The sequence below is a fragment of the Nerophis ophidion genome, linkage group LG05, assembly GCF_033978795.1.
Source record: "Nerophis ophidion isolate RoL-2023_Sa linkage group LG05, RoL_Noph_v1.0, whole genome shotgun sequence".
NCBI lineage: Eukaryota > Metazoa > Chordata > Actinopteri > Syngnathiformes > Syngnathidae > Nerophis > Nerophis ophidion.
The window spans coordinates 35,393,292-35,410,374 of record NC_084615.1 but is presented as its reverse complement, the minus strand read 5'-3'; the positions used below and the strand labels follow the sequence as shown (position 1 = coordinate 35,410,374).

The 17,083-nt window shown below is 40.0% G+C and overlaps 2 protein-coding genes across 10 annotated transcripts in view; one reads left to right on the top strand and one right to left on the bottom strand.

Moving 5' to 3' along the window:
* Positions 1-17,083, top strand: part of mtfr2 (mitochondrial fission regulator 2) — a 36,074-nt gene that overhangs the window by 1,696 nt on the left and 17,295 nt on the right. For 2 of the 8 annotated variants that reach the window (XM_061900712.1, XM_061900710.1), the window contains exons 2-6: positions 12,083-12,139; positions 12,222-12,326; positions 15,528-15,610; positions 15,674-15,858; positions 15,932-16,199. In XM_061900712.1, coding sequence (XP_061756696.1) covers positions 12,137-12,139; positions 12,222-12,326; positions 15,528-15,610; positions 15,674-15,858; positions 15,932-16,199 — 644 coding nt within the window. In that variant the 5' untranslated portion in view covers positions 12,083-12,136. Of the gene's footprint in view, positions 1-10,054; positions 10,747-10,980; positions 11,066-12,015; positions 12,140-12,221; positions 12,327-15,527; positions 15,611-15,673; positions 15,859-15,931; positions 16,200-17,083 lie in introns of those variants that run through there. The other 6 variants (XM_061900708.1, XM_061900706.1, XM_061900709.1 and 3 more) reach the window with 6 other exon arrangements.
* armc1l (armadillo repeat containing 1, like) overlaps positions 4,450-17,083 on the bottom strand; it is a 30,555-nt gene continuing 17,921 nt past the window's right edge. Inside the window, exons 1-7 of one of the 2 annotated variants that reach the window (XM_061900716.1) lie at positions 10,438-10,916; positions 10,048-10,200; positions 6,691-6,782; positions 6,021-6,192; positions 5,838-5,954; positions 5,688-5,762; positions 4,450-4,827 (exon numbers count right to left, since the gene is read on the bottom strand). In XM_061900716.1, coding sequence (XP_061756700.1) covers positions 4,633-4,827; positions 5,688-5,762; positions 5,838-5,954; positions 6,021-6,192; positions 6,691-6,782; positions 10,048-10,200 — 804 coding nt within the window. In that variant the 5' untranslated portion in view covers positions 10,438-10,916 and the 3' untranslated portion in view covers positions 4,450-4,632. Of the gene's footprint in view, positions 4,828-5,687; positions 5,763-5,837; positions 5,955-6,020; positions 6,193-6,690; positions 6,783-10,047; positions 10,201-10,437; positions 10,917-17,083 lie in introns of those variants that run through there. The other variant, XM_061900714.1, reaches the window with a different exon arrangement.

Here is a 17,083-nt window from a genome sequence, read left to right as displayed (position 1 = left end):
TGTGGAAGGGGAACTGTTGCATTCTTTGGCCATGGGGCTAAAATTATGGCACTTCTTAATTATCCACGGCTGACCACCAAGAAATAACTTGGTGTATTTCTGGTCTTGTCACCTCCTCCCGGGCAGAGGAGTAACACGGCAGTGCGGCTGGATCAAGAGAGACGTGGAGACGCTTTGCTTATAAAAAAGCTGCTTTGTTACAAGCGTGCGTCATTATATAGGACTGCAGTACCTGGAGTAGGTCAAGTCAAAAAATGAGGCACTCCTAACTTGGAGTCGTCGAACCACAGTCTTATATTCCTTCATTTGCTGTCTGGGTGTGTGTTAATTCAGGAGAGTACAACCTGACCATGTAAGGAGATGTTCATGTGTAAGTGACCGGAAAATAACCTCTATATGTTGTAACTTAAAATTTGACATGGAGTCTCTCCTCCAGGATAGAGCTATCACTTTAGCATTCTGAAGTCTGAATTTATTGCCTCTTCTCGTGAGCGAGTTAGCCCAGTCCACATGCAAATGTCCAACTAAGGCTCCTTAATTTACTATGGATTCAACCATTATTTACTTAAACCTGGTGGTTCGCTTTCTCCAAGTTGAATGTAAACATTCACCATATGTTTAACATATTCAATTAATTCACTTCAAACTCAAATGTTTTTCAGGGTTGGTAAGAACTTTTCCACCCTGTGTCTTACATGTTGGATGCCGCAAAAGATATGAAGTCCCGCTAAGCCTCAGCATGGACAGTAAGCTGCATAAGTTATGGCACTCGACCATCGGTAATGGAGACGAAAATGTTCATCTTTAGAACGCTGACAGAGCCTATTCTCTGCCACGATGCACCACACAACAGAAGTGCTTGGACGGAGGTTACACCAACTTGCTCAGTCATGTCCGAAAGGTCCACATGTTACCTTAGAGCGTATATACGGAGATATTAAGCGATTATCTTAGAAGGTTGCTAAGCAGAGGCTCTCGTTGGCTGGGCATTGCTATCGTGCCACTGGGGAGATCATTCAGCCACTACTGCTGTGGAAACCCGGCGGCCCTGTCCGCTACAGAAGGTTCACGTTCCCAGATGTGCTATCAAAGGATGCAGGTCTCAATGAACAGGACTCCTCCATTGCCATGGCAAACCGCAAACTGTGGCGGCGTGTAATCAAGTGCGCCCCAGCCCTCACGGTCGCCTGATTATGTTCCAGGACTAGCTGGCAGCTGCGGTGTGATGAAACAACCACCAAGTACCATATGTGAGCATACAATAATGTATTTTCTTTTTCTTTTGGACTTATCAGGTCGGTAGTGGATTCTTCACTCACGTTTAAAGTGAGAGATGAAGAAAAGTCTGCAATGTCCTCTTATGCTCCTATTTTTTCTCCTATTTCCTTAATTTGCTCAGCAAGAGTTGCTGGACATGGTCGTGACACAGTACAGCAAAGAAGTGACAACGGTGTGCGTAACTGTTTTAATGTGCTCGTGCAAAAGAATTGGCTTTATTTTGAACAGTGGCCGCAAATGAGAAAAGCTTGATTTGACAACAGCCTTTATTTGACTGTCTGACTCCAAGTCGGACTGCATTTCTATTTCCAAATATGTGACTGGCGACTTGACCTTACCTTTACGAATGGGTTTTATATACTGAGCTGAAGTACCCATATTCTCCCTTTGATTATTATTTTTTATTAAAATGTAAAAAGGTAAGCGCCAGTCAGGTGTTTTTTGTGAAAACAACTAAGCAAATGCTGGATAGAGGCAGTGCTTTGTCTTTTAAGAAGAATAGTCATCTTTATAACAGTAGAATAAAATGCCAAACAGAGGGAAATGAGAAGAGGGCCTAAAACTGAGCCCCTGTGAGGAGACCCCATATGAGAGAGGAGCAGAGGATCATAGCTGACACGATATGTTACAGAAAGGTGGAGAAACATGTCAGTGTCTTCTCACACGAAAAGCTTTGAGATGTAACACACCTGTGCTGCACTTAGTGTTTAAAACTACATGACCTGGTTGGATGAGCACGGTTGATGGTAAAGATGAATAAAAACCTAAGTTCAGAAAACTAAGCTTTGGGGTGAGTACTGGTACTTATTGTTTATTTAATGACTGTACTCATAAAATGTGACCTTTGGATTTAGCTCTAATTCCAACACTGAAAGTCTTCACTTAAAGAAAAATGTCTGCTTGGACTTCAGTTTCTTCTCACATGAGTGTCAACCCAGTCAGAGCTGCACGCCACGTCCGTAAAACGTCCACTCTTATTTCAGTTCTTCCGGAGACATTATTTTTGCAGTAACCCTATTGGTAATTATTTGTAGAAAGCTGCTCAATGTGACATTTTGTTGTTGCCTTACCAAGTACAAAGAACATGCCAGAAAACTAATACAGTATAATAGGATGACTGTCAACCCTTTTTCCTCTACATACAGGTGCTGGTCATATTATTAGAATATCATGAAAAAGTTGATTTATTTCATTAATTCCATTTAGAAAGTGAAACTTATAGAATGTATACATTCATTCCAAACAGACTGATACATTTCAAGTGTTTTTTGCCAAAAAGGAGATGATTATAGCTGACAACCAATGAAAACCCTAAATTCAACATCTCAGAAAATTAGAATATGGTGAAAAGGTCAGATATTGAAGACACCTGGTGCCACACTGTAATTAGCTAACTAACTCAAAACACCTGGAAAAGCCTTTAAATGGTCTCTCGTTTTGATTCTGTATGACACACAATCATGGGGAAGACTGCTGACTTGACAACTGTCCAAAAGATGACCATTGATACTTTAAAGAATGAGGGCAATACACAAAAGGTCATTGCCAAAGAGGTTGGATGTTCCCAGAGCTCTGTGTCCAAGCACATTAATAGAGAGGCGAAGGGAAGACAAAGATGTGGTAGAAAAAAGTGTACAAGCAAGAGGGATAACCACGCCCTGGAGAGGATTGTCAAACAAAACCGATTAAAAAATGTGGGGGAGACCCACAAAGAGTGGACTGCAGCTGGAGTCAGTGCTTCAAGAACCACCACGCACCGACGTATGCAAGATATGGGCTTCAGCTGTCGCATTCCTTGTGTAAAGCCACTCTTGAATAAGAGACCACGTCAAAAGCGTCTCGCCTGGGCTCAAGACAAAAAGGACTGGACTGCTGTTGAGTGGTCCAAAGTTATGTTTTCAGATGAAAGTAAATTTTGTATCTTCTTTGGAAATCAAGGTCCCAGAGTCTGAAGGAAGACAGGAGAGGCACAGAATCCACGTTGCCTGAAGTCCAGGGTCAAATTTCCACAATCGGTAATGGTCTGGGGTGCCATGTCATCTGCTGGTGTTGGTCCACTGTGTTTCCTGAGGTCTAGGGTCAATGCAGCAGTCTACCAGGAAGTTTTAGAACACTTTATGCTGCCTGCCGCGGACCAATTTTATAGAGGTGAAGATTTCATTTTCCAACATGACTTGGCACCTGCACACAGTGCCAAATCTACCAGTACCTGGTTTAAGGACCATGGTATCCCTGTTCTTGATTGGCCTGCAAACTCACCTGACCTTAACCCCATAGAAAACCTAAGGGGTATTGTGAAGCGGAAGATGCGAGATGCCAGACACAACAATGCTGAAGAGCTGAAGGCCACTATTAAAGCAACCTGGGCTCTCATAACACCTGAGGAGTGCAACGGACTGGTGGACTCCATGCCACGCCGTATTGCTGCAGCAATTCAGGCAAAAGGAGCTGCAACTAAGTATTGATTGCCGTACATGCTGAAACTTTACATGTTCATACTTTTCAGTTGGCCCACATTTCTAAAAAAAAATATTTTGGTACCAGTCGTAACTAATATTCTAATTTTCTGACATACTGAATTTGGGATTTTCAGTAATTGTCAGTGCTAATCATCAAAATTTAAAGAAATAAACATTTAAAATATACCACTATGTGTGTAAGGAATTGATATAATATGTAAGTTTCACTTCTGAATATAATTACTGAAATAAAGCAACTTTTTCATGATATTCTAATAATATGACCAGCACCTGTACTCCTCATGCAGTATGGCAAACATGTTTGGGAAGACCACTTAGCTGACAAATTGCTTAAAAACCTGCATTCTATAAATGTTGGATAAAAGTTAATATTTTTTATTAAAAGCCTGACCTGTTAAGATTTTTTAACTGTATTTTGCGCAAAAATAAGCCTTTAACATGATTATTTTTCTCTGTCAGCTTGTTTAAAATAGGACTTGTATGTCTCTATACCTGAATTCATCAGAGTGGCTTTAGCAGTTTATTTACCCGACTGCAAAGAATGCATGTGTGGATTATGGGTAAACGCTTTCATTCTGAAAATGTACCCTGCTCCTGCAAGTTTTTCCCAACAATTGATTAACTATATGAAACAATACTGAAAGAAAAAGAATTGTGGCGCCACCTGCAAACGGAAAAAGGAGCCATGTGCTTGAGGAGCAGCGTTTATTCTATCTGCGCAAATACTCATTGGTGTTCAAAAATAAAGAAAAGAGTACAGATTTTAAGTAAATATTTACAGGAAACCAATCCAGTTGTCCAGCCAAAAACCTGAATTAGATCATCGGTGGGGATTCTTAGGATTTGTCCACTCAGCAAGCATTCGAGGAGTCTATTACCAGTAGAATGTCTTGGTGAGGAAACTGGCCGCAGCGTTAAGCCAGCTCCCGCTCGCGTCATCCTTGGCGGTGGTGCGGGACACGGCACGGTCCACCTCCTTCTCAGGACTATCCTCCTCTTCAGGAAGGTAGTCTGGCAGAGCAGATATTTGATGCACCTCTGCTACAGATGGGTTTAGAGGGATGAAGACCTTGAGGAAAGAAGTTAAAAAAAAAGCTCATGTTTTAACAGTCTTTTCATCAAGAGACCTTGTGTGGGTGATGTTCGGGTCTGTGGGACCTGTTTTCATTTTTTATTAAAAGAAAAATGATACAATTAAGTTTTCAAACTGAGACTCACTGACTTAGGCTCATTTTCTGTGAAGAACATATCAGAATACATCTTTAATGACCACACACCATACACCCTCCCTACACATGTCTATTACATATAAGATGTCCGGGTCCACTGGACCCGGGGCTAATAGAGGTGTGGAAATTGATGTTCTGTTTACCGCGCACACACACACACACACACACACACACACAGCAGGCCTAGACAGGAGGAGGACAGCGCGTAGATACACAGAACATCAGAGGGTCAAATGTGCTAGAAAATGAGAGCAGACTGTTGACAAACAATGTTGCAACCTTGTGTGGGAACTACAGGTGCAGAAGCAGAAACACAAAAGAAGAATCCCTGTGGGATGCAGAAACTGGCAGAGAAATTTTTCATGCAACGTTTATATTGTTGTTACTCAGCCAGCGTTTGTGGGTGTGATGGACCCATTGCATTGTGTGGCTTTTAATGCCTCACAATAAAACACTTTTATGTTAAAATACAGAACAGATGTTTATTGTGATAAAGTAAACATCTGTTCAGTACACAACAGTGCTTCTCAGAGGCACAAACTGTCCGAGACAGATGTGGACAAACCCCCCTTTAATGTTTTGCAAGAGTTTGTGGTTGGTTTTGTGTAATATTTGATTAAAGTGTTTATTTTCCTGAAATTACTTTCTTTTGATTGGCTAAAGTGACTTGACCCTTCTGAATTGTCTGAGCCTGGCTCACCTCTTCTCCCGCCTCATTCTTCACCACCTGTTGGGCCGACAACACCTTTGTGTCTGCGATGGCAGAAGCAAGGCTCTGCAAAAGTAGAAACAACATTTGTGTTTGTAACGTGATTCCCAATAAATACACGCTAAGAGAGAAGTCTTTCACCTCAGTGGGTAAGTCAGAGCGAATGCGCACGGTGCATCTCTTGGACGCCATCTGAAACGTGAAGCTGATGACTCCTCGAACCTTCAGCAGAGCCTCCTCGCACAAGCCCCGCTGGTCCTTAGTAAGACACAATACACTTGTCACTACCACTTCAGGTGGTAATTACATGTATGGTCTACTCACAGCGCTGTCCAGGCCCTGGATGTGTAACGTGACACACTTGGCCTTGTAGGAAGAGTTGATGAAGAACTGTGACTTCTTCCTTCTCTCAGGTGTGCGATGTACAGGAAGAGGTGCGGTCAGAATTCCATACACCTCCTTAGCCAAACTGGTGATGTCCACTGACTGGTTGTCCCTATGTGAGGTAATCATTGACAAAACATACATGTTTTTATGTAAAGCCGTCAATAAGTTTCATCAGTTCATGCTCAGACTTAGATTGGTCATATCTAGTCTAGCAGCAAGTGTCAATATCTTTAGTAAGCTTTATCAGTTCATTCTCATCGACTTAGATCGGTCAAATCTAGTCTGGCAGCTGGTAGTGCTGTATTTTACTTCTTTATCTCTTTTTTTCAACCAAAAATACTTTGCTCTAATTAGGGGGTACTTGAATTTAAAAAAAAAATTCACTGAGGGGACATCAATGAAAAAAGGTTGAGAACCACTGAATTACACTTTATTGTGAGGTTTTGTACTGGTTTTCCTACAAATATATATATCGGCCCCCAAACACATTTTTTCCTCTAAATTTGGCCCCAGAGTCAAAATAATTGCCCAGGCCTGGTGTCGACATAGCCTAAGTAGAACGCAAATGAATAAACAAAATTTCACCCTTTAGGGAAAACAACCTCACCTTCCCATGAGGTTTTCCAGGCTCACCATCATCCCAAGTTCATTCTTCATAGTGGGAACGTTGGGGGATAACTCAGCCAAGTAGCGTAGTGTCTAACAGCGAAAACAAATCCATACGTTAAAGCAGGGGTCACCAACCTTTTTGAAACCAAGAACTACTTCTTGGGTACTGATTAATGCGAAGGGCTACCAGTTTGATACACACTTAAATAAATTGCCAGAAAAAGCCAATTTGCTCAATTTACCTTTAACTCTATGTTGTTATTAATAATAAATATTTATCTTTGTGAAAAAAAACTGATCATCTTAATGATTTCTCACAATAAATATATATAGGAACAGATAAATAGGAATATGCAACACTTTATTTTTATATTTCTCTAAGTGCACATTTTTCAAATTGAACATTTTCAAATGATCACTTCTAAGACAGTCTTGTGAAATCACAATATCCGATTTTAACTAGTTAGCCACTAACATTTTTTAACAAATCATGAATTACTTTGCACCATGTTTGTACAAATAATAACTCATGTAAATTACAAGTAAACTGTCAAATTTTTAAATAAATCATGTCACACTTTGAACTGGACACCAAATCTGTTATCTGTTTCTTTGTCAGTTAGTGGGAAGCCTGGCATTGCATGCTGTTAACTAGTGTGTTGTACTCTGGTGTGTAACTTGACACTGCAACTCTGAGTGAGTCTTGCAGATGTGCATCAGTGAGGCGTGTTCTGTGTTTGTTCTTGATGAAGTTCATGTCAGAAAAGGCTGATTCACAAAGATAAGTTGAACCAAACAGGCTTGCAACCTTCATAGCTGCTGTGCATACACCACTGTACTTTTCTGTGTCAACAAGGCACCAAAAGTTTGGTGCAGCCTGGTGGGCTGTAAATTTTAAAGGAATTTAAAAGGTAAATGTGTTTAAAAATCCTAAAATCATTTTTAAGGTTGTATTTTTTCTCTAAAATTGTCTTTCTGAAAGTTATAAGAAGTAAAAAAAAAATAGATTAATTTATTTAAGCAGGTGAAGATCACGTCTTTAAAATTCTATGAGTTTTGTCTCTCTTAGAATTAAAAATGTCGAGCAAAGCAAGACCAGGTTGCTAGTAAATAAATAAAATTTAAAGGCCTACTGAAACCTACTACTACCGACCACGCAGTCTGATAGTTTATATATCAATGATGAAATCTTAACATTGCAACACATGCCAATACGGCCTTTTTAGTTTACTAAATTGCAATTTTAAATTTCCTGGGAGTTTTTTGTTGAAAACGTCGCGGAATGATGATGTGTACGCGTGACGTCACGGACTGTGAGGTAATATTAGCGCTGCGCACACACACACAGCTAAAAGTCGTCTGCTTTAACCGCATAATTACACAGTATTTTGGACATCTGTGTTGCTGAATCTTTTGCAATGTGTTCATTTAATAATGGAGACTATAAAGAAGAATGCTGTTGGTGGAAAGCGGTGTACTGCCGCTGTCTTTCGCACAGAGACACAGCCGGTGTTTCTTTGTTTGTTGTGAAAGCAGAGCGGTCAAGCGAACATGTTTTCTCAACGTCAACCAACATGTTTTTGGATGGGCAAATTGTGATATATATCTTACCGAAGACAGTGGATTATTCGTCATTCTGCAGCAGCTGTGAGCTTGGCTCCTCGGCTTCTCTGAGACACACAGTGTGTTCACCGCAGCCATTCGACCTCGAGGTATGTCTTTACAATCTTTACTTTACGATCTTTAAAATCTAGCTAAAACACTATTAAAACAATAAGCAGATAAGGGATCTTCCAGAATTATCCTAATAAATGTGTCTAATTACATCTGAAACGCTTACACTGCCGTCGCCCGGAGCCGTCGCTTTTTTATTTATTTTTTTTTCTATTTCTTCACTATCAATATCCTAATTCACAAATCTTTCAACCTGGCTCAAATTAATGGGGAAATTGTCGCTTTCTCGGTCCGAATTGCTCTTACTGCTGGTGGCTCACATTAATAACAATGGGAATATGTGTGGAGCCCTGCATTTCTTAATGTCACGCGCACATACTCCCGGTAAAGGCAGGGCTTTTCTATTAGCGACCAAAAGTTGCGAACTTTATCGTTTATGTTCTCTACTAAATCCTTTCAGCAAAAATATGGCAATATCGCGAAATGATCAAGTATGACACATAGAATGGACCTGCTATCCCCGTTTAAATAAGAAAATCTCATTTCAGTAGGCCTTTAAAGGCCTACTGAAATGAGTTCGCAACTGGAGAAAAGCCCTGCCTCTACCGGAAGTCGCAGACGATGACGTCACATGTTGATGGCTCCTCATATATTCACATTGATTTTAATGGGAGCCTTCAACAAAAACAGCTATTCCGACCGAGAAAACGACAATTTCCCCAATAATTTGAGCAAGGATATGTGTTTGAGGATATAGATAGCAACGGACTAGGAAAAAAAAAACAAGTTAAAAAAAAAACGCGATTGCAATCGCGTTGCATTGAGACGGATTCATATGTTTTTAGAGACATTTACTAGGATAATTCTGGGAAATCCCTTATCTTTCCATTGTGTTGCTAGTGTTTTAGTGAGTTTAACGGTACCTGATAGTCGGAAGTGTATGTCCACGCACAGTGTCTCGGAGGAGTCGACGGCAGCTGTACGGGAGGCAGAAGCTCAGCTGATATCCGGTAAGTGGCGACTTTTTAACCACAATTTTGTCACCGAAACCTGCTGGTTGACATGTAGTCGGGATCCATGTCCGCTCTGATCCATAGGAAAGTTTCATCTCCGTGAATTTTAAACAAGGAATCACCGTGTGTTTGTGTGGCTAAAGGCTAAAGTTTCCCAACTCCGTCTTTCTACTTTGACTTCTCCAATATTAATTAAACAAATTGCAAAAGATTCAGCAACACAGATGTCCAAGATACTGTGTAATTATGACGTTAAAGCAGACGACTTTTAGCTGTGTGTGTGCCCAGTGCTCATACTTCCTAAAAACCCGTGATGTCTTGCGTACACGTCATCATTACACGTTTCCAAGACGAAACTCCCGGGAAATTTAAAATTGTAATTTAGTAAACTATGAAGGCCGTATTGGCATGTGTTGCAATGTTAATATTTCATCATTGATATATAAACTATCAGACTGCGAGGTGGGTAGTAGTGGGTTTCAGTAGGCCTTTGAAAACTAGAGGCAGCTCACTGGTAAGTGCTGCTATTTGAGCTATTTTTAGAACAGGCCAGTGGGCGACTCATCTGGTCCTTACGGGCGACCTGGTGCCCGCGGGCACCGCAATGGCGACCCCTGCATTAAAGAGTACACAGTACATGTGTGACCAGCATGTTTGTGTGCTTTTACCTCCAGAGTAGCAAGCAACACTTCTGGGCTCTGATGGTCAAGGAAGAGAACCAGCCCGGGTAGACAGCCCTGGTCCTGCACGATGGCCTCTCGGTTTTGGGGCTCGGACGCCAGATCCCGCAACTGGCTCACCACGGAGAGTGCATCCATCATCTTTAACAACACAGGCAGCCATTCAAACATGCATTCATTCATTCCTCGTTCGTTAGTCAGGCTAACTTTGAGGCTGTCAGATGCTAACACTACAGCTAGCTTACCAAGCTAACCGTTAAAACGCATATTAACGCCTAATAGACCAATTCAGAATATTAGGTGTAAATAAAAGTGATGTGTTGACTTCAAAGGCGTTAAAAGAAACAATGAAGTTGTTTATATGTCATGTTTTCTTACCCCGGAGAAAAGCAGCTCGTGGACACAAATACAAATTTGGCGTCACCAGCTGTTGGTGAAACGCAATTGGTGGAAGCCACGAATCACCCTGCAGTGTCGGACAATTTTATTGGCTGCTTGTCTGTGGACCAATCACAGAAGAGGTAACTTAACCCGTTGTATTCGACTTTGTGGACTTCACTGACTCCCAACACTGCAGAGATCAAGGGTTTATTTACAGTTTGAGTCCGATTTTTTAATACTTTTGACAAAATGATGATTTATTCACAACTGCTATAAGCCATACGGGTATAACCAGAAGAGTCAATGGTAAGTAAGCTTCATTGTGTAGTTTACGGCGGATATTTTTTTCCTTTCATGACCAGGGTTCTTTCGTCCCATCCATATTAACAATTGATTACGTTTTTAAACATCAATAAGACGGAATTTTTAAACCTTCCAATTCTAATCAAACGGCGGTTAGCTACGTCGTGTACAAACGTTTGAATGTATGCTGCGTTCAGGTGACATTTTAAAGTCTGTAAAGATGACTACTTCCTGCTTGACGTCATTGCAAGTCAACTGATTCAACAATTTTAAAACCGTTAGAATTGAACGATGCAGTGACGTGCGGTGAACTATACACCAGGTGAGGCATATATACTTTTGAAAGTTGTTTTTTTTTAACTTAAAAATCATATGTGAGGCTCTTATCATTGTTGATTTAGGTTGCATGTTACATCCATCCTTCCTTTTTTCTACCGCTTGTCCCTTTTGGGGGTGGCTGGGGGTCGCTGGTGCCTATCTCAGCTGAATTTGGGCGGTAGGCAATAACAGGAAAAAGAAGGGAGTAATTCCATCCATCCGTTTCCTACCGCTTGTCCCGTTCAGGGCGGCAGGGGTGCTGCAATTCGTTTTCATAAAAATGTTATCAAAATGATATTATAATATGGTAAATGGGTCCAAAAAGTATTTGGTAAAGTTGTTATTAAATACTTTTTGGTCCCATTTGCTTTTGACAAAATAAATCCAGTATTGAGAGTGTATCTTGCCTTTCTGTATTTGTATCTGAAGCAACAATAGCTATCCTCCATGAAAACCTACTTTGTATTAAAGTCCAGTTTAGAGAAGTATTTAATCTTGGATACAGTTTATAATCCTCCATATTGGCAGACACTTTCATTTAATTAAATTTCATTCCAAGCAATACAATTATATTTTTGCATCTGACAAAAAACACCCACCAACGCTGGCTTACTCTAATAAAAATGCCACGTTTGTTATAAATATAATATACAGGAACCACACATCAAAATCACATAGAAAGCGTAGACCAAAAGAGAAATATTAAAACTTATTTTATTTGATTACTTTGTGTTTGAACACCTCATGGGAAAGGGACAAGCAGTAGAAAATGAATGGATGGTTAAGCCTTTTACCTCCCTGGTGGCAAGGTGAGGCACTGCCTCACTTGCCTCCCCTGGCAGCACTTCACTGGAACAATGAATCAATTGTAAAATGTTTTGTTATCTTTAACAGATGTCATGGGCGTGATTTTTGACGGGTTAATTGCTTTGTTGTGTTTGTTCCCTAAACAAGTCAGCAAACAGGCAAAAAAAAAAGCTTTGCATCGACTCACTCGTCAAGGCCAATGTCTTTGCTGCAGGATGTACTGGATGTACTGCGCGTAGTGCTGGAGTATTTTGGAGTCCCTCCGGAAATGGTGAGTGCGCACTTTCACATAGGATTATTGATGGTCAAAATGACTGGTTGTTGTTTTATTGCTTCTTTTTTGTTTTGTGTAGTTGCTACCAGTGTGGGCCAGTCCTCTGTGTGGACAGTATCGCAGCATTGTGCGAAGGATTGGTTCCAATCTGCCTCTCAAGCCTACGCCACGTGTTTACATTCAGGTATGCAAAACGCCCTTGTATGTATATTTATTTTTTGCTGTGAAACTCCGTTCACAAGCAGCTCCACCACTAGGTCAATGGTAAATGGTCTGTAACTATTTACTATACCTGGACTGATACCCAAAGTGATTTACATTATACATCGCATTCCCCCATTCACACACTGATAGCGGATGGTGCCATGCAAGGCGCTAACCACAAGGGTGAAGTGTCTTGCCCAAGGACACAAGGAATAGGATGGCGGCAGCTGGACTCAAACCTGGAAGTCTTAAGTTGCTGGCACGGCCGCTATATCATCCCTACTGTACTTCTTTCATCTACTTGGATGGCATGAAAAGAGTCCAGTACATTACAGTAGTAATGTAAGGTGAGACTTTTATGTTTTACAAATGTACTTTTAAAACATTTACTAATATTCAAAAGGGGAAGTGTTCTTACTTAGTGTTAAATATAACCCATCCATTTTCTACCGCTTATTCCCTTTGGGGTCGCGGGGGGCGCTGGTGCCTATCTCAGCTATATTCAGGCGGACAAGTACACCCTGGACAAGTCGCCATCTCATCGCAGGTTAATTAAAGAAAAATCCTTGTCATAAGTTAATTGTTGTGTTTATTAAAGTGGAGGCCTCTATTTGATTACCATTTGATTAATATGGTAATTAATCAAATAGAGGCCTCCACTTTAATATTTTAAGTAGTATTCACTTAATATACTAAGTAAGAACATTTCCCCTTTTAAATATTAGTAAATGTTTTAAAAGTAAACTTAAAAAAATGAAGTCTCCCTTCAAATAAACACCTTATCTTTATTATTGTATATTTCAAAAGTTTATTCGTACAAACACATAGAGTTGTGATCAAAATTATTCAACCCCCACACAATTTTGGTGTTTTAGCAAGTTGGACATTTATTCCATATTTTGTTTATAGTCATATCAAATAAAGATGCATTAAATAGACAAATGCAACTTCAATTACAACATTATATTTTGTAACATATCAAACAGTTTCATTTCTCTTAATATCTCATTTACAAAATTATTCAACCCCTTGAAGATCATAACTCTTAAGAACAGAATTTGAATAAGGTCTTTTCAATCAGGTGTTCAAAACACCTGTAGATGTGATTAGAACCATAATGAGCAACAATTAAACTGATTGAAAAAGACTGTGTGACGCTCAGCTTCTTATAGATGGTCAATAGTGTATATGCAACATGTTGAAGTCCAGGGAGTGGTCAAAGAAGTCAAGAGAGGAGGTAATTTCTCTTCATAAGAAAGGATATGGATATAAGAAAATAGCAAATACATTACACATTCCAAGACACACAGTTGGGAGCATAATTCGCAAGTTTAAAGTTAAAGGCACAGTGGAAACACTACCTGGGCGTGGTAGAAAGAGGATGCTGTGTGCAATTGCTGTCCGGTATTTGAAGCGTACAGTGGTGAAAACCCCCCAGGTAACAGCAGAGGAACTACAACAGGACATTGCAGAGGGGAGAACGCAGGTTTCGTCCCAGACAATAAGGCACGCACTACGAGATGAAGGCCTCCATGCCAGAACTCCCAGGCGCACCCCACTTCTGACTACCAGGCACAAGAAAATAGACTCCAGTATGCCAAAAATCATCTGGACAAACCCCAAAGGTTTTGGGAAACTGTTCTATGGAGTGATGAGAAAAAAGTGGAACTCTTTGGGCCTATGAATCAACGTTATGTCTGGAGGAGAAAAAATTAAGCTTACAAAGAGAGAACACCTTTCCTACTGTTGAGCATGGTGGGGGGGTCAATCATGCTCTGGGGCTGTTTCTCTGCCTCAGGTACCGGGAATCTCCAGAGCGTTCAAGGCATTATGAATTCTATTTCCTACCAGGATATATTAGCTGCAAATGTCATGAAGTCAGTGACGAATCTGAGGCTTGGGAGACGTTGGACCTTCCAACAGGACAACGATCCCAAGGATACCTCCAAATCAACATCAGAGTGGTTGCAGAAGAAGGGCTGGAAGACTCTGGAGTGGCCTTCACAGTCGCCAGACCTAAATCCTATAGAAAACCTGTGGTGGGACTTGAAGAAGGCAGTTGCAGCACGCAAGCCCAAGAATATGAATGAACTGGAGGCATTTGCCAAAGAGGAATGGGCTAAAATACCTGTAGATCGTTGCAAGAAGCTTGTGTCCGGTTATGTATCACGTTTGAAGGATGTAATTACTGCCAAAGGGTGTTCTACTAAGTACTAAAGATGCATGTAACTAGGGGGTTGAATCATTTTGTCAATGAGATATTAAGAAAAATGTCCTTTTTTGGTATTTTGTAAAATACAGTGTTACAGTTTAAGTTGCATTTGTCTATTTGACACATCTTTTTTTGATATGACTATAAACAAAATACGGAATAAATGTCCAACTTGCTAAAACACCAAAATTGTGTGGGCGTTGAATTAATTTTGATCACAACTGTATCTCCCTTCAAATAAATACCTTACCCTTATAAATTAATATATATTTTAAAGTGCATTTGTACAAAGGCCTGCCCTTAAATAAATGCCTTAGCTTTGCTATTATTATTTTACAAGTGCAATACTCCAAATATACAATTTAGGTTTCAAATATTGTCCTAATTTTCACCTGTATCAGCAAATGTTTTAAAAGTATATTTGTACAAATAAATGTCTCCCTTCGAATACCTTAATCATATGTATCAATGCATATTTTGAAGTGCATTTGTACAAAAAAAAGGCCTTCTCAGATAATCACCTAATAAGTATTTTAAAAGTGCATTGGTGCAAATTACCCCCCCTTCAAATAACCTATATTTGACATTTTATTCTTGTTTATAACAAATGTATTCGTAAAAATACCTCCTCTGAAAATGACAACACTTTCCCTTTTGAAAATGTATAAAAGTTTTAAAGTGTGTTTGTAAAACAAATAAAGACCTCCCCTCAAATTAACACCTTCTCTTTGTTATGATATATTCCAAAAGTGTATTTGCACAAATACATGTCTCCCCTCAAATAAATACTTTACCCTCGTGCATTAGGACATGTTTTAAAGGTGAATTTGTTCAAATTATCGTCTTATAAATGCCCTACTTTTACTAAACATGTGGTGGTTTTGGAAGTTGAGTAAAGGTAGTCATCCCCGTTTATTATTTGAGGAAATAGTTACCGTGAGTCTTATATGTGCATGATTTGCACCTTAGATCCCACACCTCAACTCCAGGCCCCATGGATCCCTGGACGTCACCGTGGAAGCACCTGCCCTTCCATCATTTGCTGATGCTCTGTGGGTACACACAAAATATTTTGGACCGACTGAAGTGATGATTGATTGATTTTGGCTTTACAGGAACCCCCTGCCACTGAAGAAGCAAAAAGCAGCGGTGGGTCGAGACGTGAGAAAACACCCAAAAGGACCATCAAGGGGAAGCGGGCGTTTTGGAATGAAAACAGAACAGGAAGCGTTACAGAAGATTACGACACTGGAGGGCGAGTTGTTAAAGCTGCGAGCTCAGATAGACATGATGATAGCCGGTACTCACACGTTATTACAGATTGGAGTTTGGAAGCGGTGTGTCACCATTGGCTGTTCCTCTCCTTCTGTTAGAAAGGGTGCCGGAATCTCGCAGTACAAACATCACACCGCCAGTTTTGCCTGTTTCAGCTCTCACATCCACGCCTCGCTGTGCCCCCCCTCCGCCTCCGCCATGTCCCAGCTCCTACGCCACCAAATCGTCCGTAGTGGAGCTGATCCGTCAGCGCAAATGTGAGGGAAAAAAACAGGACAAACCCACTGGCTTGAGTAACAGCAACCTCCCTTCCATGTTGGACATTCTGAAGGACTTGAATCAAGTGAAATTACGCTCAGTGGCGAGGTAGGTCATCTTATTAACCTAACATAGGAACTGCAGTTTTTTGGGAATTTTGCCAATCATTCACAATCCTTATGGAAGACAAGCACAAATATGTTTAATTTTTTTTAAACATTCTAACTAGTAACTTAAATTGATCAAAAGTAAGCTAACAAGGTCACCAATGGGAGTCAATTTATTCCGTCTGTAAAGCACTTAAAAACATCCAATAACCTCCGTTAGGTTTTATATACACACTGTAAGTATATATATGGAATGTAGTAATTGGTACATTCATGTAATATTTACGTATTTTGCTCATGTTAAGCATACGGGCGCGCATTCGTGTGTGTGTGTGCGCGTGCGTGTGCGTGCGTGTATGTGTGTGTGTATATATATGTAAGTATACAAATATGTGTGTGTATATATATGTATATATATATATATGTATATATGTATATGTATATATATATATATATATGTATATGTATGTCTTGATTGGATTATCCAGAGAATATTGCTCGATACCGTGGTAGAGCGCAGTATGTAGGTGTGGGAAAAATCACAATACTACTTCGTCTCTACAGAACTGTTTCATGAGGGGTTCCCTCAATCATCAGGAGATTTTAATGGAAGCATTCACATACAATGGTTTATATAGGGCACAGAGTGGGTGGGTACAGGCAGGCATAGGGGCGTGTGTGTATGTATTGTTTATATGTAAAAGTGTACATAAGTATGTATATATACTGTGTATGTTTATATGTGTGTGTGTGTATATTTTATATATATATGTGTGTGTGTATATATATATATATATATATATATATATATATATGCATATAAGGTGAGTTTATACATACAGTACATTTATTTATATATATATATGTATATATTTGTGTGTGTGT